General features: G+C 33.2%; 2 protein-coding genes across 3 annotated transcripts in view; both read left to right on the top strand.

Annotated features, from left to right (window-relative positions):
* The window catches only part of LOC116030492 (peptidyl-prolyl cis-trans isomerase FKBP16-4, chloroplastic), a 3,763-nt gene extending 3,093 nt beyond the window's left edge, over window positions 1-670 (top strand). Inside the window, exons 9-10 of the mRNA XM_031272749.1 lie at window positions 375-415; window positions 501-670. Of these exons, the coding sequence (XP_031128609.1) occupies window positions 375-415; window positions 501-528 (69 nt within the window). The 3' untranslated portion in view covers window positions 529-670. The remainder of the gene's footprint in view (window positions 1-374; window positions 416-500) is intronic.
* Window positions 671-1,474: 804 nt separating this feature from the next.
* On the top strand, window positions 1,475-7,439 carry LOC116029011 (pre-mRNA-splicing factor ATP-dependent RNA helicase DEAH10-like). Of its 2 annotated transcripts, none has more exons than XM_031270877.1 (12): window positions 1,475-1,730; window positions 1,828-1,874; window positions 1,978-2,058; window positions 2,668-2,884; window positions 3,186-3,600; window positions 3,861-4,064; window positions 4,723-4,883; window positions 5,354-5,539; window positions 5,887-6,118; window positions 6,473-6,672; window positions 6,833-6,967; window positions 7,053-7,439. In XM_031270877.1, the coding sequence occupies exons 1-12, from the start codon at window positions 1,645-1,647 to the stop codon at window positions 7,234-7,236; spliced, it is 2,148 nt and encodes a 715-aa protein (XP_031126737.1). In that variant the 5' UTR covers window positions 1,475-1,644; the 3' UTR covers window positions 7,237-7,439. The 2 variants fall into 2 exon arrangements, with proteins under 2 accessions (XP_031126737.1, XP_031126738.1); XM_031270878.1 differs by having other exon boundaries at window positions 1,479-1,730; window positions 1,978-2,095.
* The last annotated feature ends 17,146 nt before the right edge of the window (window positions 7,440-24,585 follow it).

Below are 24,585 nucleotides of genomic sequence, written 5' to 3' on the forward strand. Positions count from 1 at the left end.
CCCCCCCCCCAACCAACCCACCATTTCATTTTGCTAGTAATCCCTTTACAGAAACTCTTAATCATCTGTTTGCCCACAAAAGGACCCCCACACCCTAGTCCGACAGGATTTGTGGAGGTAGTAAATCATGGTGACTCAGCAGCCCATTCGGTGGGAGGACCAGTGTCTGGTACTCACAAAGAGCCCACCACATTGGGTGTGACTCCCATACTGCAGTTGCCATGAGTCAATCTTGCGTCCTAGCCCACAATCTGCCAACCAGGAACCAACTGAGTTACCCGTGCGGGTTTAACCATCTCTTTTCAAGCTTCTTTTCGTGCCTTTCGATCTTTGTTACTTCTCAGTCCTTAAGCTTCCTCTCTTTTGAAATGCAGTTGGATGTGGAACTGCTGTCAATCAAACAGAGCCCATTCGGGTAAGCAAGTGCACTGTCTTCAGTGAAGCTTCTTTCTTCAGTGTCTGCACTTTGTTGTCATAACAACACTCTTCTTATTCTGCAGGACTGCTGTTAAAGTCATAGAAGGATAACTGCACTGTGATTTAGTCTCCAAACATCTTTCTTTCTGTCTGTCTGGTTGGTTTAGTATAGAAACCCACAATTTGTTGTAAAAAAGTTAATAAGAATTACTTCAAGTTTGCAAATATATTTTGACTCTTGTTTTCACGCCTCTGTAAGGCCGTTTGATACTTTTTGCCTTTTTCATTATTTAAATCTTGATTAAATAATTTTAGGGAATGGATTTGGCAAGAAGAATTTTACATGTTTAGTATTTCCTTTGAAACGTAATAATTAAATTTCTTTCCACAACTTATGAAATTAAAAATCTTAGGGTGCCTAGAATTTTTAATTCTGTAAACGGAAGGAGTTGCAATTTTATAAAATTTTAATTCCCTCTTACTAAACACAAGAATTTATTTTTAAACATTTGTGAGTTTCCTTCTTACCAAGTTGTTAAATGATTAAATCTTACGGAGTTATAGTTAAGGTGAGTTAATTTCATTTCTTGTCATAGATTTATAGGTGACATTAACTTGTTTTTTTATTATTATATTCACTTTTGATCTTAATATTATTGTGACATGATTATTTTTTATCTTTTATTAAAAAAACAGTTATATGTCAATAAATATAAGATTATTTTTTTCTTCAAATATGATTTTTTTTCCAAAAAATAAATATAAAAATATAGCAGGTTTAACTTTTTTTTTTTTTAGAAAATATCAAAATATCTTTATATTTAACGATATTTCAACAATTTTGTTGATTGTGAATTAAAAATGATTATACTATAATAATATTAGGATAAAATGAAAATGTTCTGATAAAAAAATTAAAAGCTGACTGTCACCTATAAATCAAACGTATAAATCTAAGAGTAAAAGAGGAATTAAAGTGGATTTAGAGGACTAAAAAAATTGTTTTCTTTCCTTTAAAAAAGTTATTTGATTGATGCAAATATGCAATTACTTATTCACCCCCCAAATCACAATTCACAGCAACGCCGCTATATCTCCAATGCAGTCGCTGGCGAGCCGCGAGGTCTTATTCTAGCCGCCAACCGCCGCGGCTTACTTCTTCCGCCCCGCAAATCTTGAAAACTTGTTATAATTTATTGCCTTTGTCTGTGACAAAAGCTCGAACACATGCCTTCAATGGCGAATCCTGTGAATGCCCCACCTAAAAATCACCAGAATCAACTAAATAACAGGAAAGGAGGCGACTTACTCAGGTAGGTGTCTAAACGTCATGTGTCTGTAATACAATTTCTTATCAATACTCGCGTCTCTGTATCTGCATATATTCTTACTGTTTCTAAATGTCTGCAGGCGGCAAAACATTGAAAAACAAAGAAAATCTTTACCAATTGCTACCGGTAACTATTATTCTTCTTCTGTGGCATTTGTTTAATGATTTTTCCACATCATAGTGTGGGAATTGCATAGTAGTGTACTTAAATATGTTGTGTTTTTGTCTAGTTGAAAAGCGGCTTGTTGAGGAGGTACACAACAATGACACATTAATAATTGTTGGAGAGACTGGTAGTGGAAAGACGACACGTAAGTTTTCATGCTCGGGGATGGAAGAAAAGGCTTGGTAACTGACATTTCTTGAAGAATATATATCTAATTGTTGCCCAATGCACAAAATTTAATCTTTACTTGATATTATTCTCCTATGTGGCTTCCATCCTTAGATTTTTTATATCAGCTGATAAATTAAATTTGTTTTCTGTTTCCGTATTCTTCTTTGCAATCTTTACCAATATTTCATTAAGAGCGTAAAAGTGCATATTGCTTTCTGGTCATGACACGGTCCATGGAAATTTCCACATAATGTAGGTTTGTAGGCTTGGTGCAGGAACCTTTACAAATGTTGTTTGGGGGTTCAAAACTTTGACCAAATTGCCAATTTGTAGCACTTTGTTACCAGAGTCGTAGACAATCTTCAAGGGCCTCTAAGTGATTCATTAAATCCATTTCAAAAAAATGGATTAGTATATGATTTCCAAAAGAAAATGGATACATTTATCGATCGTAAAATAATAAAAATCACCATGTCTTTAAAGATTTTTTATAAAATTTCATTCAAAGATAACAGAGCGTTCTCCAAACTGCCATTCCTCCCTCTGGTGTATATTTTAATTTTAACTGGCCACATTGTTGCAGAGTTACCCCAGTACCTTTATCATGGAGGATTTTGTAATGATGGTCGAATTATTGGGGTCACTCAACCCAGACGTGTTGCAGCCATAACTGTTGCAAAACGAGTTGCTGAGGAATCTGGTGTTGAATTGGGTCAAAGGGTTGGATATGCCATTAGATTTGAGGATGTGACTTCCAACTTAACAAAGATCAAGTACATGACAGATGGTTTGCTTCTTAGGTAACAAGAGATATTATTTTGTTGCACATAAAATCTGTTTTATTTGGGGAAAAAACAAATATTTATCGTTAAGCATACATTTTTGTATATGATTAAATTAAAATTATATAGCTAAAGATATCTCTAAAGATCCATTTACACAATTGTAATAATATCATAATATATATTGATACAATCATGTTAGGGATCCATGTAAAGCATACGTTTTCTTAAATGATTAAATTAAAAATATATAGCTACAGATATCTCTAACGATCCATTTGTATCATTATAATATTATATATATATTAATTGATTACAGGGAAGCATTATTGGATCCATACCTCTCCAAGTATTCTGTTATTATTGTTGATGAGGCTCATGAGAGAACAGTCCACACTGATGTGTTACTTGGCTTGTTGAAGAATGTACAGAAAGCAAGGTCAAAAAATGTCGGTGGAGGGGTAAATATTGATAGTATGAAGACTAAGAATGAGCTGTTGGAGGATAAAAAGGAGGCTAATTCTGATGGTATCTTCAAAAAGTTTCATGCCAAAAAGTACACCCCGCTGAAATTGGTAATCATGTCTGCTAGTCTGGATGCACGTGTCTTTTCTGAGTACTTTGGTGGTGCTAGAGCAGTTCATGTTCAGGGGCGACAATATCCTGTAGATATATTTTACACCCTTAAGCCCGAGACAGATTACATAGATGCAGCATTGATTACTATTTTTCAGGTATTTATCTAATTCTCTTTTGGGAAATAAATATCTGTCATAACCACCTAGGTCTGATTAATCAAGTTGACTTTGTTTCTTCAACAATTTTCATGTGTTCTATAGTTGTGTTAGGTGTTACTAAAGCTGTCTGAACCCTTCATTTCCCCCTTTCTGAGCTGTTGTTTTCCCAAACAATTAATTAGTGAGCTGCTGCTCTTTTTGTCCAGTTCAAATCTTTTGCAACAACTTTTCAATTGCTTCATTTCCTTGTATTTTAGATACACATGGAGGAGGGCCCTGGTGATATACTGGTTTTCCTTACTGGCCAAGAAGAGATTGAATCCGCTGAGAGGCTTGTTCATGACCACCTTCAACATTTACCTGAAGGCAATAGGAAGCTCTTAACCTTTCCCATATTTTCATCTCTTCCCTCTGAGAAACAAATGAAAGTTTTTATGCCTGCACCAGCTGGATATCGTAAGGTTGATTTATTGTCATGCTAGATTTTTCTCATAATTGGCAATAGGGTTGATAAGCTTCTTATATTTTAAAAGCTAGTTACTGGTATATTTAATATAAAACTCCATTTAGATTCAAATTAGAAGAGACCTGAGGATAGTGGCATCATGATACTGAACTTTTTACTCCATATATAAGTTTCCTTTTTGAGTTAGGATAGTCTAACTGTCTAATCATTCATGTTTCAGCTGCTCATGTTATAGTTGTTTCCTTGAGATTCAATTCTATTTAGATCAGTGGCATTTCTGTATATATATCATACCTACTGTTGTTCTTGCACTCTACCTATGAAATATCTATCCTATTAGGTGTACACTACCTTTTTTTTTTAATTTCTATTCTGTAATCATTCACAAATGACTATTCATAAATTAATGATTATGCAGCAAGTAAAGCTTCATTGTTATTGGAGAGATAAGAAGCTAATACTTTACCTTTGCCATGAATTATCAAATTGTTTCAATTTACTAGATTACAAAAAGCTGAAGAAAATTTGCTTTTCTTTTCTGCTTTTTACATTGGTATTGCCTTGGAAGGCTGTTACTGTATTGCAAGCATTCTCCTATTACCAACTTTTATCTGGTTCTTGCCATCTCTATATATCTTCTCTACATCTTTTAGGTAATACTGGCAACTAATATTGCTGAGACATCAGTGACAATACCTGGAATCAAGTATGTTATTGATCCTGGGTTGGTGAAAGCACGTACCTATGATGCTGACATGGGAATTGACTCACTGATCGTTGTGAAGACATCCAAAGCGCAAGCACTGCAGAGGAGGTGAGCTGTTTAGTGAAAGTGTATGTGCAAATTACATTCACATGTAATCAACATCTGTTGCCTTTCCCCTGCCCCATGCCTAGTATAGCGTTAATATCCAAGTCTACAAGTTTAAGAAGAGAATCTCTTTTTAACGTTCAAACTAGATTTTCCTTGAATTAGGTCTTTGGTGGATTGACATGCATGGGTTTTGAAGTGACCTGCAAAAATCATGTCTTTCATTTAAGTCGAAATGTGTTATTGCTTGTTCCTATCGTACTTGTGTGTGTGTGTATGTGTTTTTTTTTTTTTTTTTTTTTTTTTTTAAAATGATCTTCAGGTATACAGTCTAGATTTGAGGACCTTTGAAAAAAAATGTATCAAAGTATTAAACATCATGAATGTTAGTATTATGAAATGGGTACTCCTTTACCATCGCTTTTGAATGAAATGAAGGCTTAATTTTTTTGGGCTTTTGGCTTTAATTACAGTGGTCGTGCTGGCCGTGAAGGACCTGGCAAATGCTACCGCCTTTATCCCGAAAATGAGTTTGAGAAACTTGATGATTCTACAATTCCAGAAATCAAGAGATGCAATCTCTCAAATGTTGTGTTGCAGCTCAAGGCTCTGGGGATTGACAATATTGTTGACTTTGATTTCATTGAGAAACCAAAGAGGTGATTACAATAAATTACATGTTGCATCTGCCTCTTGTTTGTTGCTATTTTCATGTATTTAAATAGGTATTCTTGATTTTATTTAAGTGCATGGTTTTCTGAAGCAAAAAGGTGTGTGTATTATCTATGCTATTTACACTTGATGAATGAGTGGTAAATTGTACATTTTTTTGTGCTCTGTTTTATTAAAAAGTATTTTGAAGATAATAAAGCCAAATAAGTTTTCCTTATGTGCCAGTCCTGTCATCAGACCATTTTAGTTGAGTGCCTGGTTTGCTGCATGGTGTTAGCATTGTGATCATCATGAATATTGCTTTGTCTCCCTCACCAGTCCTCCTTTATAACAGGATTGCATTGGTCAAATCAATGGAGACTCTCTTTCTGTTGGGTGCTATAACAGAAAATAATGAACTGTCTGATCCCACTGGGCATCAAATGGCCAGGTTGCCGCTAGAACCCATGCATTCAAAGGCTCTCATTCTTGCCGGTGAGTTTGGCTGCCTGGAAGAGATGCTAATATCTGTTGCAATGCTCTCTGTGGAATCCATCTTTTATGCTCCCCGCGAAAAGTTGGAAGAGGTATGCCTTTGTGACACTCTTGATGCATCCTAGGGCCGACTGATATCAATCCTTAAAAGTTAGTATAGTGAAGTTCTGAAATATAGATTGAAGCTACTATGGTTACATGTGAAGTAAAATCGTTCTCTTTTATCAGATTTGGATGGGTAAAGGGCATAATAAGAGAATATAACAAAATACTGTTTGCAGCCAAGGATGGATTGAAATAGTCATGTTTACAATTGTTTTGCACTTTGTGAAGTTCTCTTTTTATTTCCTAAATCCTAAGCTTTGACTTTTGAGAGGACATATTATCTGCATATCATTTGTTTCTATGCTATGTAAACCTGAACAGTTCCTCTTCATTTTGGGCAGTCTCGGAATGCATTGAAAAGCTTTGCCAGTCTTGAAGGAGATCATTTGACTTTGCTTAATGTATATCGTGCTTCTAACGAGTTCTTTGAGAAGAGCAAGATCACAAATGGCGAACTGAAAGCTGAAAAGAATCTCAGAAAGTGGTGCAAGGATAATTTCATCAACAGCCGCTCCCTAAGACATGCACGTGACGTTCACAGGTTTACTACAATAATCTATAATGTTGACAAACAGCACTTATAAATTTCAACAGGAAGGCTGTTATTGATTTGTAGTAGATTCAGAATGGAATTTATTTACTTTTTTTCATGATACATGTCTAGCTTTTTTATAATTTTTTTTTCTTTGGTTCTTTTGCAGTCAAATTCGCAGGAACGTTGAACAGATGGGTCTTCGGATCTCCTCCTGTGGAGATGACATGCTTATCTTCCGTCGGTGCTTGGCTGCTTCATTTTTCCTTAACGCAGCTCTAAAGCAGCCCGATGGTACATACAGGTTGGACTCCATTTTCCCATCTAAATCGTATCATATGGCCTTGTTACCTTTACACTACTAACTATATTATCTCTTCATTTGGCAGGGTTTTATCAAGTGGTTCAACAGTTCAAATCCACCCCTCTTCTGTGCTGTTTCGAGCAAAACCCGAGTGCATAGTATTTAATGAATTAGTGCAGACTAACTACACGTATGTTCGCAACATCTCTAGAATTGATTATTTGTGGTTAGCCGAGCTCGCTCCTCATTTCTATGCCTTGCAAGACTGATCTATTGATATTTAGTTCTTAGCATTCTTTGTGTGTTTCTGGGAAAAATGTAAAATGGTAGGAGGGGGGATCATTTGTACAATGTTGTTTTAGAGGGAAAACAATTGAACCCAAATCTGGGGGTGGCCACACTTTTGTTGTATACTTGACATATATTTAGTAGAACAAGAATGAATTTTTATGTGATGCACACAATTAAGATATTTCATTTCTCACATAAAATAACTACTTTGCATTTGCAACAAATCATATCTATATACAAAATCCTTGTTCATCAACACAACAAACCCTAATTGCATGTACCCAAAAATGAAACCAGCCATGCTTGCAAAGCATTATACCTTGTACAGTTTCACCAGCTCAGAAGTCAACCCAGAGTTGCACAACCTTGTCCCTGTGGTTATCACCCCACACTTGGACTCTCATTCATAATCAAAGTTCTAAGACCATTGAACTCACCTTGCATATTACTTGTTCCATTATAGCCTTGGCCTCGTATTCTTGAAATGCTTAATCCATGCCTTGTTAGAAGATCTTCAATGGCTACTTTAAGAGACATATATAGAAGTAGTTTCACGAACATGAATAATTCCAAGAATACGCTCAACATTATGACCACTTGAATCCGCATATCGAATAAACACAATCATCTTCTCTTTAACTTATATATCTCTCGCCTTATCAACTATTATTCCAAACAAATCTTCACCAATATCATTGACTATTATTTGGGTTATCTCACTTGCAAATGCATTGGTTATATCTTTTTGAATGGAAGGAGCAATCATCATTTGGTGATTTTCAGGTGCATTTTGCATCACTACTTTGGCAACATCTTCATTATTATCCGCAAGGAGCTTTAGGTCTCAAGGAAGTTTCCTCGATTAAGTGAGTCGATGCATTCATCATGACCACGAAAAGCAAGTCCTTGCCTTAAAAGAAACCGGATGCATTTTACTGATGAAGTCAATCGAAGACGATAGTTTTGTTTCATTTGTTCTGATTGTCTTGATACAAAAACTTGTATGTGTTTGCTCTTGAGTCATTAAGTCTCGACAAGCTTGTACGTTCGTTGAGTGAGCACTATTATGATTACCAACATGTGGAAGCAACCTTTCCGACCCTTTTTTCCAATTATTGAATCCTTCTGTAGCAAATGACATACTCTCCTCCTACTTGTTGTCCACTACTTTCATCCTTGAATAGATAACAACATAAACAATATGCTGCATCTTCTGATACACTATACTCCAACCAATTACTATAATCTTTGAACCAATTAGGATTAAATCTTCTATCAGCTAGCACTCGTAATCACTCTAGTAGAAAAAACATAATTTTTGGTTGACAAGGACCCATTTGTAGATATCGCCGTTGCACATTATCTCTATCATTTATATGATATTCATAAATACTTTTCCTTTTAGCCGGATCGAATCTATTTTAATTAACTTCAATGCGAGGCCTTGTACTTGACACTCCGGGACTACTTTGACTAGATAAGTCTTCAATAGTTAATTTTCTTTTAAAGAATTTTCCATAGCTAATCAACAAATCACTAATTAGGTAATTAACTAATAAGTAATAACAAATTAGAAATCAAACAAATAGAACTATGGAAGATTGGCAAGCACAAATAAAAAAAAAAACAAAATTGGGCAGTGAATCAATGATTGTGGCAGTGAACTAGTATTAGGGAAATTAAACAATGTACTAAATATAGTTTCAATACTCAAATAATATACTTTCCCTAAATACAATACACTTTTAATATACTAAAAGAGTAAAAGTACATTATTTTTGTAATGAATGTACATTATTTGATTGTATGGTCCACACAATAATGATTGTTATTAGAGTGTTAAGGTTGTTTGTTAAAGGATTTTGCATTAGTTTGTGCCTAGTTTTCCGTTAAATATTCTCTTCTCCGTTAATATTCCGTTATCTTTTAACTTACCCATTAATTTCTATATGAAAGGTCTTAGGTTCGAACCTCATCCCAATCAAATTTGACATAATTAAGTTCCTCACTCTATTTACTCTTATTAAATTAAATAAATTAGTAGCTACAACAAAAAATGATACATATGTATTTCTTTAATTTAGAATTATGTGTCTACAATACCTTTATTTGAAAAAATTATTCATTATCAAAAAATTAAATTAAATAAGAGAAATAATTTCATTAGTTATATTGTCTTTATTTTCTCTCATGCAAAGATTCTTTACATTCAAATTTATCAATTGATATTCATTACATTATCCATTATCTTATTTTTACAATATCTTGTAATTAAATATCAAAGTTATAGTACAAAACAATGCTATATATTTATTTACCAAGTATTTTATTAATACTATGAAAAAAATTTAAAATAATTTGAAGTTAATTATATTAACTACTTGGGGATTGGTTGACAAAGAGAGTACTCAAATAACCCAACAAATTGAAGCGGAATCGCTCTATTTTACTCTTATTGAATTAAATAAATTAGTAGTTACACCAAAAAATGATACATATGTATTTCTTTAATACCATGAAAAAAAATAAAAAAGAATAGTTTGAAACCAATCATATTAACTACTTGGGGGATTTGTTGACAATGAAAGTACTCAAATAACCCATTACCCAGCAAATTGAAGCGAGAAACTACCTTTTATTATTTTTGGAATATATAATATTTTAAATTTTCAAATTTTTATTTATTTATTTAATCTTTTTTCTTAAACTAGGGATTTCTTTATCCATAATAACTCATTCAACAATAATGGTTGAACCAAATGAACCCCAAGCAGAACACCTAAAGGAAAGTTCATAGCTCCTATATCATAATCTCATTGCATGACGTTGTCATCTATGCTACCAACAATAACCGAATTGCAAATAACACACTACCAACAAAAAAGAAGAGAACAAATAGTAAAGATGAAGACAATGACAATGTTACTCAAAAGAGAATTAAGAACACTTAAAAAAATTCAAATGAAAAGTAGTATTTATTTAGACTATCATTTTTAGACCAAATATTTAGACTATCGATTTTACAAGGTTGCAAACATTTATTTTAGTAATAATTATAATGAATTTTCTATATTATCTTGGATTCATATACTTTGAGTTAGATATTTAAATAAAAAAAATTCGACATTCAATTACCCATGTATAAACTTCTCCTATATAATCTTGCATTGATATACTTTCAAATATTTATTTAAATATAAACATTGGGCATTAACCCATTCGCGCAATGCGCGTATAAAACTAATTGTACCTATAAATACGGTATAATTTTCGTAACAACAATAATAATTTTCTTTTTGATTCCACTAATTATTATTTTTATTGTTTAATATTTTAAAGTTGTATTGTAGTTATTCTAACGGAACAATTCCCTTAACATGAACAATATTAATTAATTAAAAAAAAAAATAAACAGAGTCATATTGAACCATAGTTTACGGTGTGTGGATCATTATCCATCATATAACAATTGAATTCCTTATGTATGAGCTAGATCATTCTTAGACTAAAGGCGTGCTTGGTTCATGGAGTTAGATACAAGAAAAGAAAATGAAAGTCATATATATTATTTGATTGACAACTTTTAAAAGCAAGAATATATGATTTTTTTTTTTTGAAAAGGAAATATCATAAATTTCAAATAAACAAATGTTCAATAAAAGTAGGAATAACATAAATCCAACTAGAAGAACCAGACTGAGAACTAGCAGGTCTAGCTAATGCGTGAGCAAGCGTGTTTGCTGATCTAAGAATAAACTGAATAGACATTGATTCAATGTGTTGTTGAAGTAACTGACAATCTCCAATAACTCTTCCCGCATAAGAACGATCAAGTAGAACATCTTTGAATTTCCTACAAACCATCTGACAATCAGAGTGAAGACTTAAATTCATTACCTAATTAATTAAAATCAAGTATCATTGAATCATACTATCATTACATAAATTCATCTTTATTGATGCTTTAGATGTTATCAGATTATGATCAATTGTCTTAATTTTTTGTTTTTGTATTTTATAAACATTTTATTTCAATCGACTATAGGGTCAGATGTACATAACTAAACAACAATATTAATAATTGTTTCAATTCCAACTTACTCTATTTAATTAATTATATTTTATTTTATGATGTCACGATTATGTCATCGCGCCTTCCACTTTCTAATCAATAGACAACTAAGAAATTGTTTAGGTTATTATTAAGTTGTAACTACAAGATCACGAGTTTGACTACAAATGGACTTATTAGCCTTCGTAATTTGAGTCCATAAACTATGGACGGCTAAGTCGATTTACTTGTGTGATCCGGTTTATCCGTGTACACCCTCAGGTAATGACTATGAGTTTCTCTCATTACAATTCAAGTGGGATGCACACCCGATGCATGATGACGATAAGTTTCCTTATCACTCAATTTTTTTTTAATTTTTTTATTTTTATAAAACAAAAAAAAAAAAAAGTTAATAGGTTTAATTAAGTTACGCAACATTGACAAAGTAAAAGGAAGGAATAACAAAAATGAGAAGATAATGGTGTGTTTGAGTTGAAGGAATAACAAAAATGAGAAGATAATGGTGTGTTTGAGTTATAGAATAGTGGGAGTGAATTGGGGTCTGGGGATGAAGATGGATGCAAAGCAAGAAGAAAGAGAAGATGAGAAGAGCAGAGAGATGTGGATGCATGTAGTTGCGATTGATGAATGCAGTAGCAGACGGTGCGTAGAAATGTTTGCGATTGATGAATGCAGTAGCAGACGGTGCGTAGAAATGTTTCTTTTGCGTTTTCATTCCATCATTTTAAGTTCGGATCGATTAATGGTGGCGGATAGCTCGCTTTTTCTCTCTCCATCGATCTCCTCTGCTGTCACTCTCTCTCTCTGCTTTTGCTTAGTTATACGGCCGGCGATCGAGCTGACAATCCTCTGATCTGCTTTAATTTTTACTTTCAGTTCCGATCGATCAACGGTGGAGGATAGATGGACCCTAGCGAAGGGTCGTCTTTTCTGCCATTTCTTCGTCTTTCTCCGCATCTACCAGCAGGCTTTCGTCACAATTTCTGTGTTCCAAATCCTCCTCACATCGGGTATCCCCTCCCATGGCTTCCTCCGGTATACATATCTCTTCGTCCTCTTTTTTGTTTTTTAAAAAATTAATATAGGTGAAGATAATAATCACTACTTTTTTTTTGCTTTTGGACATTAGATCCCTTCTTGGTGCATTCGCCATACAAAGCTTGTGGAGCTTGTGCCTTGCTATTGCTGATGTTGTGTATTGGCTTTCGCTGAAAAGTGGATTTATTGCCCTAATTCTATGGATTGGCGATTCGGTAAGCAATGCTACTTTCACTTTGAATTGTTTCAATACACAAACACATTATATCTTTCACAAAAATTATATATGGTGCAGATTATCTCCTTTGTGACACTTTGTTTTGCTAACTCTTTCATCCACAAGATGTCTGACCTTGAAAAAGGTAATGCCAACCATTGCCAAACCATTACAGTGGCAAAAATTATGGCATTTTTGTGCTGGTTTTGTATTTTATCGCCATCAGCATGTCTTATTTTTTTGGTTTATCACTATGAAAAAAGTCATTTAATGACTAATATTTTGTGACATTTTGTAATTTAGTCATAAATAATTTTTTTGTGACCATTCAAACAAATAATTCGACACTATTTTTGAACTATTCCCTCAGTATTGCAACATGCATGATGCATGGACCTTGAAATATGTAAAAGCTTCTTGTCACTGGTTATAAGTTTTCACTCAATGTATAGGAAACATGCAGCTCTATGCATGCATAGATTTCCCCTTACTAAACTTTTATTTTTAGATTTTTGGTATATTTCCATTTCTAGTTACACATTAATTGCATATTTTGTGCACAAGCATAATGGCTAAAAGAAGCTGCAATTGTTTGGCATATCTCTTAGCTAGGTCATTTTCAATAGTGTGAAGTTTTTGAGGAGATTTTACCAGTGTGACTATAAAAGAGAAAATTGGAGTAGAGAAAAAAGGAAAGAAAAAAAAAATTCAAATTTATAGGTGAGCCCTACTTTCACTGCAAAAATCCCAAATTTGTATGTGGGCCTTGCTTTCACTGCAAAAGTCCCAAATTTGCCGTGCAAATTACACAAATGGAGAGGGCCTTATTATAACCTGATGGGTGTGTTTGGCACAGTTGATAGCTGAGTGCCTGAGTGGTTTAGTTGATTGCTAATAGCAAATTGTGTTATTATAGAAAAGGGGTTTGACCAACATATTATAGAAATGTATTTAGTAAATTAATTGTTTACTATTAGCTAATTGCATGTAAATTACGGAGTAAAATTTAAGGGTATGGATATATTATGTTGTTTTAAGCTTTAAATATAAATTCAAAAATAATTTATATTTATAAATTGTTGTTCTTATTATTATTATTAATTATTTTTGTTTTATTAATAATCTATATCTAAGGAAAATGACACTTTTTCCCCCTATGTTATGTGCATATAGCACTTTTTCCCCCCCTGTGTTATTAAAGTGGCAGTTTTTCCCCCTCAGTTATTTTAAAAGTGGTAGTTTTCCCCCCTGTAATGTTAAATTGACATTTTTGCCCTTAAAAATAATTATTTCATTTATTTTTATTCTCCAACCAATTATTACTAATATGTATGGAAGATCACGGTTCGATACGAACCTAATCGAAAATTGTAGCAATTGAACTTAAATAGTATGGACGATAGTTACGGTTACGATTCAGAACCGAAAAAATAAAATAAAATAATTATTGAATTTAGACTATTTTTAAATAAGAAATAAAATTAAAAATAAATAAATAAATAAATAAATAAGTTTTGATTGGCGGTTCAAAATTGAAATTGGAATCGAACCGTACCGATTTATCAAAATAAGTGTTTGATCATTTTCACTATATATGATTGTGGTTCAGTTCCGGTTCACGGTTCAACAATTATTTAATTTTATTTTTTTCGGTTCTGAATCGTAACCAGAATCGTCCATACTATTTCGGTATGATTGCTACAGTGTTTGGTTAGGTTCGAACCGAATTGTGATCATCCATACGTATAAGTAATAATTTGTTGGAGAAGAAAAATAAATAAAATAATTATTTTTAAGGGTAAAAATGCCAATTTAACATTTCAGGGGAAAAACAACCACTTTAATAACACAGGGGGAAAAAGTGCTATATGCACATAATATAGGGGGGAAAAGTGCCATTTTCCCTCTATATCTATATTATTATTATTATTATTATTATTATTATTATTATTATTATATAGAAAAATAAAATTCTCCTATTTCATTTTCCCGCCCAAACTTTTGTAGTCAATTAATTAAATATTTTATTGGTCAAATAATTAATAAAGCTTATTTGGTAAGAAAGTGTAAAATGGAAAATAACTAATATTTATTAATTGGTAATATTGTTTCTATATTCACGTATTAACAACGTAATAACATAATATCGTGTAGGAAAGACATATTAATTGGGTAATAACATAACATTAGAATTGGTAATATTATGTATGGTATTCTATAATATTAAGTAGATTTTACGTGAAAATTAAAGATGATATCAATTAAATAATTGGTAAGTAATATATCCCCTGATTTACAATTTAGTAATTTTCAATATTTGGTTTAGTCAAGTTTTACTGTATAAAATTTAAATATTTGTAAACTACATCAAAAATATTATTAGATATAAAAATTTAAATTTAAAAGTTATAAAAAATATTAAAGAAAATAAACAAATTAAAGTTATGTTGAATACGGTAAGAATATATTTACTAAATATTATTAAGAATATGTTGAATACTTATAAGTTGTTCAGAAGAGTTTTTTTTTTTTTATATACTATTTATTGTATACGATAGGGGATCACGGACTAATATAAGCAATTGATATATGTGCTAGGGGATCACAGTCGTTACCCAAAATTGAAATTGATGTAATATTTATTAATCTTATAGTTGATTAGTTATATTCATAAATACTACCCACTTAGTCCCATTTTATCGTCCTACTTACTATTCATTGGTCAAACCAACTCTTTCTTCTTTGTTTATTTTCTTTAATATTTTTTTTACTTATTTTTAAATTTAATTTTTTGTGTTTAATAGTACTTTTAGTGTAGTTTCTAAATATATAAATTTTGTATATTAATATTAAACTTAATATTATGAAATATTGAATTAAAAATAACTTCAGTCAAGCCTCATTAATCGAACCAGACATATAAAATGGAACGGAGGGAATAATATTTAATATATAATATATACTATTTATATTTATAATCTATACTATTAATAAAAATAAAATTCTCAATTTTAACTTCCCGCCTAAAACATTTCTATACATGTTTGCGTAATATTCTAAAATATGATAATACAATTTTTATTCGTAATACAATTTTAGATTAAAATTACTAATCATAATAATACAGTATATATATTTCTTCTGCAATACAATCTATACTATTAATAAAAAAACAAAATCCTCAATTTTAACTTCCCGCCCAAAATACTTCTATACTAGGTTTGCGTAATATTGTAAAATATGGTAATACAATTCTTATTCGTAATACAATTGTACATTAAAAAATGGTAATACAATTTCTAATAAAATATATTATTCACTAAGTTCCTATTCGTAATACAATTCTAGATTAAAATTATTAATCGTAATAATAAATACATATATTTCTTTGCAATGCAGTTATACTATACTATATATATATATATACTAATAAGAGCCAAAGAGAGTTAGGTCTAAAATGGGTAGAAAAAATGTCGGTCAAATTATTTAATCAAATGGATGGTTCAGATTAATTATTTAATCAAATAGATGATTAAGATAATTCAGATTAATATTATTAATAGAGATTACCTAATTTAATCTTACTTTTATGATTATCCGTTAAGTTTTCCGTTAAATATTCTCTTCTCCGTTAATATTCCGTTAACTTTTAACTTACCCATTAATTTCTATAAGAAAAGTCTTAGGTTCGAAGCTCATCTCAATCAAATTTAACATAATTAAGTTTCTCACTCTATTTTACTCTTTTTTTTTTTGAAGATCACTCTATTTTACTCTTATTAAATTAAATAAATTAGTAGCTACAACAAAAAATGATACATATGTATTTCTTTAATTTAGAATTATGTGTCTACAATACCTTTATTCGAAAAAATTATTCATTATCAAAAAATTAAATTAAATAAGAGAAATAATTTCATTAGTTATATTGTCTTTATTTTCTCTCATGCAAAGATTCTTTACATTCAAATTTATCAATTGATATTCATTACATTGTCCATTTTCTTATTTTTACAATATCTTGTAATTCAATATCAAAGTTATAGTACAAAATAATGTTATATATTTATTTACCAAGTATTTTATTAATACTATGAATTTTTTTTAAATAATGTGAAACTAATTATATTAACTACTTGGGGATTGGTTGACAAAGAGAGTACTCAAATAATAGCCCAACAAATTGAAGTGGAATCACTCTATTGTACTCTTATTTAATTAAATAAATTAGTAGTTACACCAAAAAATGATACATATGCATTTCTTTAATACCATGAAAAAAATAAAAAAGAATAGTTTGAAACCAATCATATTAATTACTTGGAGGATTTGTTGGCAATGAAAGTACTCAAATAACCCATTACCCAGCAAATTGAAGCGAGAAACTACCTTTTAATATCTTTGGAATACATAATATTTTAAATTTTCAAATTTTTATTAATTTATTTAATCTTTCTTCTTAAACTAGGGATTTCTTTATCCACAATAACTCATTCAACAATAATGGTTGAACCAAATGAACCCCAAGCAGAACACCTAAATGAAAGTTCATAGCTCCTATATCATAATCTCATTGCATGACGTTGTCATCTATGCTACCAACAATAACCGAATTGCAAATAACACACTACTAACAAAAAGGAAGAGAACAAATAGTAAAGATGAAGACAATGACACTGTTACTCAAAAGAGAATTAAGAACCACTTAGAAAAATTCAAATTAAAAGTAATATTTATTTAGACTATCATTTTTATACAAAATATTTAGAGTATCGTGTAAGCTTATAACCAAATTAGACTAACCTCCAGCCATAGTTGTCTTTAGGATTGCTTTTGGTTGATGCTGTTGTATGTGTTGATAGTGATAATATTCCTGCAAAGTGTCTCCCACTTACTCTCAGGTTCAAAATAGATGGTGTATGTATGTAGTCTATAACCTGAGCAGTGGGGGACCTATCCCTTTTATACCTATAGAACCATCAATATAGGTCATGTAACGATTTCCGTTACATGGAACCACATAATGGCTATTGAAGGCCATCATTACTTGCACCATTCAAAATAGAAATGTTACATTCTCCCACTTGGTGCAAGTACAAACTCAAATAAAACAAAGAAACATGAACTATAGAGATACGTCCTCTTAATGTGAGTAGCATCTACTATAATCACAATGTAACTTATTCTCTAAGCATTTTTTTTGGTAAACAAAACTTAATGGATAAACCTTATGTTTATTCCAGGTCCAAATATATTTTCTCAACAAAATATGTGCACAATACATTAACGAGAAAATATCTGAATGCTTTAAGAATTTCATATAACAATAACTGTATGTATACAAATTTTACAACGTGGGCGCAAGTCCCATTTTCTCAACAAAATCCCTAAACTTGAATGGTGGCATGCCTTTAGTTAGGGGATCAACAATCATCAACTCAGTACTTATGTGCTCAATGACCACTTTCTTATCTTTAACACGCTCCCTTATGGCTAAGTACTTGGTGTCGATATGCTTGCTTCGACTCCCACTCTTATTGTTCTTAGCCAGGAAGACTGCAGCTGAGTTGCCACAATAAACCTTTAACGGCTTAGAAATAGAATCCATAATTCTAAGCCCTGAAATGAAATTCTTAAGCCATACACCTTGAGATGTAGCCTCAAAACAAGAAACGAACTCGGCTTCCATGGTTGAAGTGGTGACAAGAGTTTGTTTAACACTTCTCCATGAAATAGCTCCACCGGCCATAATGAAAATGTTTCACGAAGTTGATTTCCGAGAATCAACGCAACCGGCAAAGTCCGAGTCAAAGTACCCAACAATGTCCAAAGTGTTCATCTTCCTGAACACAAGCTTATAATCCTTGGTACCTTTGAGATACCTCAAAACCTTCTTTGCAGCTCTCCAGTGGTCTAAACCCGGATCACTTTGATATCGTCCCAGCAAAGGCGATGTCCGGCCTAGTACAGACTTGAACATACCCGAGACAACCGACAACCGAAGCATAGGGAATATTCTTCATAGATTCTCTTTCAAAATCATTCTTTGGACACTGGTCCAAACTGAATTTATCACCTCTCACGATAGGAGCTGGACTCGGTGAACAATCCTTCATCCGAAATCTTTCTAAGACTTTGTTGATATAGGTTTCTTGCGATAGTCCCAGAATGCCCCGGGATCTATCCCTATGGATCTTTATGCCAATGACATAAGATGTCTCACCCATATCTTTCATATCAAAGTTTTTAGAAAGGAATTGTTTAACCTCGTGCAGCATTCCCTTATCATTTGATGCAAGCAAAATATCATCCACATATAAAACAAGAAAACAAATTTTACTCCCACTTGTCTTCTGGTATATACAATGATCTAGGATACTTTCAACAAAACCATATGATGAAATGACTCCGTCAAACTTGATATACCATTGGCGGGAGGCTTGTTTTAAACCATATATGGACTTTTTGAGCTTGCAAACCAAATGATTGCCTTCACTAGAATAGAATCCTTCCGGTTGTTTCATATAAACCACCTCTTCTAGATCACCATTTAGGAATGCCATTTTCACATCCATTTGTTGCAATTCAAGATTGAAATGTGCAACCAAAGCCAAGATTATGTGAAGTGAATCTTTCTTTGATACAGGAGAAAATGTCTCCGTGTAATCGATTGCTTCCTTTTGATTGAATCCTTTAGCAACGAGCCTAGCCTTGTATCGCTCGATGTTGCCTAATGAGTCCTTTTTAGTCTTATAGACCGATTTACAGCCAATGGCCTTGGCCCCATTAGGCAACTCAACAAGGTCCCAAACCCCATTGCTCTGCATAGAATTCATTTCTTCTTTCATGGCTTCAAACCATAAATTAGACTCTTTACAATTTATGGCTTGTGAAAATTTCTGGATCATTTTCAGCTCCAACATTAGACTCTTGTAGATACACTATGTAATCACTAGAAATTGCAGATCTTTTATCTCGAACAGATCGCCTCAAAGTTGAACTACCATCTCCTTGAGAAGTTACAGATCGCCTCAAAGTTGAACTACCATCTCCTTGAGAAGTTACAGATCGCCTCAAAGTTGAACTACCATCTCCTTGAGAAGTTAACGGTTCAATTACCGCTTCAGGAATTTCCTGAATTGGTTGATCGGTTGAGATATTATCAGCATCTCGTGGAATTTCTTCAATAGGTTGTTCAATACCCGTTTGATCTTGAGGGGTGCTTGAATCTATTATCAACCTATATGATGACGTAGAAGGACATGCATGATTCAGTATGATCATGATTAGAAATCAAATCATTGAATCTATCCCTCCCACTAATCATGTCATTTTCAAGAAACTTAGCATTTCTTGATTCCACGATTCTAGTCGAATGAGAAGGACAATAAAACCTATACCCTTTGGAGGACTGTGCGTATCCAATAAAGAAACCACTAATAGTCCTTGGGTCCAACTTCTTTTCTTGTGGGTTATATATCCTTACCTCAGATGGGCATCCCCAAACACGCATATGTTGCAAACTCGGTTTCCAACCTTTAAATAACTCAAATGGTGTCTTCGGGACAGCCTTGGTTGGAACACGGTTTAATATATACGTTGCCGTCTTAAGCGCATCGGCCCACAAAAACTTAGGAAGTTTGGAGTTGCTAAGCATACTCCGCACCATGTCAATAAGCGTTCGGTTTCTTCTTTCAGCAACACCATTTTGGTCCGGAGAACCAGGCATGGTATATTGGGCAACAATCCCATGTTCTTGAAGAAACTTAGCAAATGGACCAGGTGCTTGTCCACTTTCAGTGTACCTACCATAGTATTCACCACCTCTGTCGGATCTTACTATCTATATTTGTTTCCCACATTGGTTCTCAACTTCAGCCTTAAAAGACTTGAAGGCATCCAATGCTTCATTTTTATTATGAATCAAATACACATAAGTAAATCTCGAGTAATCATCAATAAAGGTGATGAAATACTTCTGACCTGGCATATCCGTATCTGGACAGCAAATGTCAGTGTGTATGATTTCCAATATGCTTGAACTCCTTTTGACACCTTTCTTAGACTTGTTAGTCTGCTTTCCCTTAATGCAGTCTATACAAGTCTCGAAATCAGTATAATCAAGAGTACTAAGTACCCCGTCATTTACTAATCTCTTTATACGTTCAATGGAGATATGACCTAATCTCCGATGCCATAACATGGAGGAGTTCTCACTATTACTTGATCTTTTGGAACCGGAATGAACATGCAATGAACTATAAGTGATATTGTTNAACTACCATCTCCTTGAGAAGTTAACGGTTCAATTACCGCTTCAGGAATTTCCTGAATTGGTTGATCGGTTGAGATATTATCAGCATCTCGTGGAATTTCTTCAATAGGTTGTTCAATACCCGTTTGATCTTGAGGGGTGCTTGAATCTATTATCAACCTATATGATGACGTAGAAGGACATGCATGATTCAGTATGATCATGATTAGAAATCAAATCATTGAATCTATCCCTCCCACTAATCATGTCATTTTCAAGAAACTTAGCATTTCTTGATTCCACGATTCTAGTCGAATGAGAAGGACAATAAAACCTATACCCTTTGGAGGACTGTGCGTATCCAATAAAGAAACCACTAATAGTCCTTGGGTCCAACTTCTTTTCTTGTGGGTTATATATCCTTACCTCAGATGGGCATCCCCAAACACGCATATGTTGCAAACTCGGTTTCCAACCTTTAAATAACTCAAATGGTGTCTTCGGGACAGCCTTGGTTGGAACACGGTTTAATATATACGTTGCCGTCTTAAGCGCATCGGCCCACAAAAACTTAGGAAGTTTGGAGTTGCTAAGCATACTCCGCACCATGTCAATAAGCGTTCGGTTTCTTCTTTCAGCAACACCATTTTGGTCCGGAGAACCAGGCATGGTATATTGGGCAACAATCCCATGTTCTTGAAGAAACTTAGCAAATGGACCAGGTGCTTGTCCACTTTCAGTGTACCTACCATAGTATTCACCACCTCTGTCGGATCTTACTATCTATATTTGTTTCCCACATTGGTTCTCAACTTCAGCCTTAAAAGACTTGAAGGCATCCAATGCTTCATTTTTATTATGAATCAAATACACATAAGTAAATCTCGAGTAATCATCAATAAAGGTGATGAAATACTTCTGACCTGGCATATCCGTATCTGGACAGCAAATGTCAGTGTGTATGATTTCCAATATGCTTGAACTCCTTTTGACACCTTTCTTAGACTTGTTAGTCTGCTTTCCCTTAATGCAGTCTATACAAGTCTCGAAATCAGTATAATCAAGAGTACTAAGTACCCCGTCATTTACTAATCTCTTTATACGTTCAATGGAGATATGACCTAATCTCCGATGCCATAACATGGAGGAGTTCTCACTATTACTTGATCTTTTGGAACCGGAATGAACATGCAATGAACTATAAGTGATATTGTTTTGTAAATGTAAACGATAAAGACCATCAGACAATGTACCATATCCAATATGAGATGATTTATTAAAAATATTCAAACTTTTATCTTGAAAAGTAAATGAAAAACCCATCGGTACAAGTCTGGATACTGAAACCAAGTTTCGGGAGAAACTTGGTACATAAAATGTCTTTTCCAAAAACAATACAAAACCACTATTCAAAACAAGTTTGCATGTTCCAATAGCTTCCACTTGCGATCCCATCTTGTTTCCTGATAAGATGGTCCGTTCATTTCCCACCGGCTTCCTCAGATTTTGCATTCCCTGTAAAGAGTTTGCAATGTGGATCGTAGAACCAGAATCAATCCACCAAGTATTAGCGTTAACTTCAGACATATTGGATTCATAACAAACGAATGAGGATAGATTACCTTTCTTCTCGAACCACTTCTTGTACTTGATGCAATCCTTCTTCATGTGTCCCTTCTTTTTACAGAAGAAACACTTATGCACATTCTTTATGTCAGCTTGAGGTGGAATGTTTCCTTTCCCCTTAGCCTTTGAAGTGGAACCTCGAGATTTGCAAGATTTAGACTTCTCACGTGCCGTAGCCAGCATGGCACTTTCACCCATTTCTATCACCAATCTACCTTCTTCTTGAACACACATGGTCATTAAATCATTTATAGACCATTTTTCCTTATGTGTGTTGTAAGAGATTTTAAAAGGTCCGTATGATGATGGTAGGGTGTACAAAGCATAATAAACGAGAAAGTCATCAGACATATCTACCCCAAGATTCTTAAGTTGAGCCACAATGTCACGCAATTCCATGATGTGCTCACGCACACCTTTAACGGAAGTGAGACGAAGAGAGGAGAATTTCATGATGAGGGTGCTTGCCAAAGCTTTTTCTGAAGTGACGAACTGATCATCAATAGCCTTGAGCAATGCTCGGATATCTTTATGCTTTTCACTAACGGAACCCCGAATCCCATTGGATATTTTCACCTTGATGTACATTGTGCTGAGCCGATTGGATCTATCCCATCGCTCATATAGCGCAACCTCATCTTGGGTACTTTCTTTAGTGGGGACAGGCGGTTTCTCATTGTGAATAGGGTAGTCTAAGTCTTTCCACCCTAGATTAAGAGGAATAGTTTCTTTCCACATTTTATAGTTGTCGCCCCTAAGTTCTGGAACTTCGATGTTCAAATCTGTGTGAGTAGCGGATTGAGATGCTGTAAAGGTAAAGGTTTGGATTAGAATTTTGAGGCATAGATAGAACTGAATTGCATACATTACCAATGTAAATGATGCATATCCAAGATCCGAATGCAATAAAAATTGCCTGTGGGCTAAATTTTTACTCAAAATGGACCTTGTAAAATTAGAATAGAAATGAGATGGTACAAGGTTGAATTTCTATTCTCAATGTTAAAAAACTACCAAAAACTATATGCCGACACATAATTGCCTGTGGGCTAAATTATGGTCATAGTTTGGTATCTTAACCTGATCAATCATATAAATATAACAAAATTGCATGTGGGCTAAATTTCATTATATTAAGTATGATTAATCACAATTGATGCCTAAACTTTATGCGATTTTGGAAAAACTTGATGTACAATATTAATTAAATTAAGGATGTTGTGGCTACTCCTTAATCAACTAAAATTGTACTATCGCATCGGCATAGATTTTGAAAAGGGCAAAACAAATTATGCAATTAACATGATATGCAATTCCCAAGTATACTCCCAGGAAAGTTGGTTGAGCTAAGACTCATTAAAAACCAACTCCTTAGACAGAGTAGGATTTCAAGGGAACTTGCAGCACATTGGCTAGTTTTCAAGTTTTCTTCCCAAGAAACTTTCCCCGGGTCATGCAATTCACATTATAGCAAAATTGTTCTGAAGGTGTTAATGATGTTCACGGTTTGGAAAAAGCTTTAAGGATTGGTGAACTTCTTGAACTTAATGAACTAACCTTCAGGCACTACCGTAGTTGTACTAAACCGTATGTACTATGTAATATGCTAAAGTCCAATAACCTTAAGGAATTTCACTAATTCCAAAATATGCTTTTCTAAGGCATAATATAAATTGCATAATTAAAAAACAAATATTATGCTAATTGGACATAAAACGCATATTACAATAACATAAAGTTCATATTATATAAGAAATTGCACAAAACATTATAGCAATTATTCAATAAATATGAACATAACAAAAAATATAATTTAAATTCAATTTGCAATTTAGATGAAAAATTCTTTGAAAAACTATAAAATTTTCAAGACTTTATCAAATTGCAAGTTGAATAAAAATTATAAAGCAAATAGTAAACCCAAAAACTAAAACAAAAAATTTATATAACATGTCAATCAGAAATCATATAAACAAAGAATTAACCAAACACAAGCCCAAGAAAGGAATTATTAAAGTGAAATGGGTCAAGCCCACTCTACTAACCCGGCCCAAACCTCCCTTGTCAGCTTTTGCGTTTGAACAAAAAAAAAAAAAAAAAAACCTAGCTGCTCCGCA

The sequence above is a fragment of the Ipomoea triloba genome, chromosome 9 (genome assembly GCF_003576645.1).
Source record: "Ipomoea triloba cultivar NCNSP0323 chromosome 9, ASM357664v1".
NCBI classification, from domain to species: domain Eukaryota; kingdom Viridiplantae; phylum Streptophyta; class Magnoliopsida; order Solanales; family Convolvulaceae; genus Ipomoea; species Ipomoea triloba.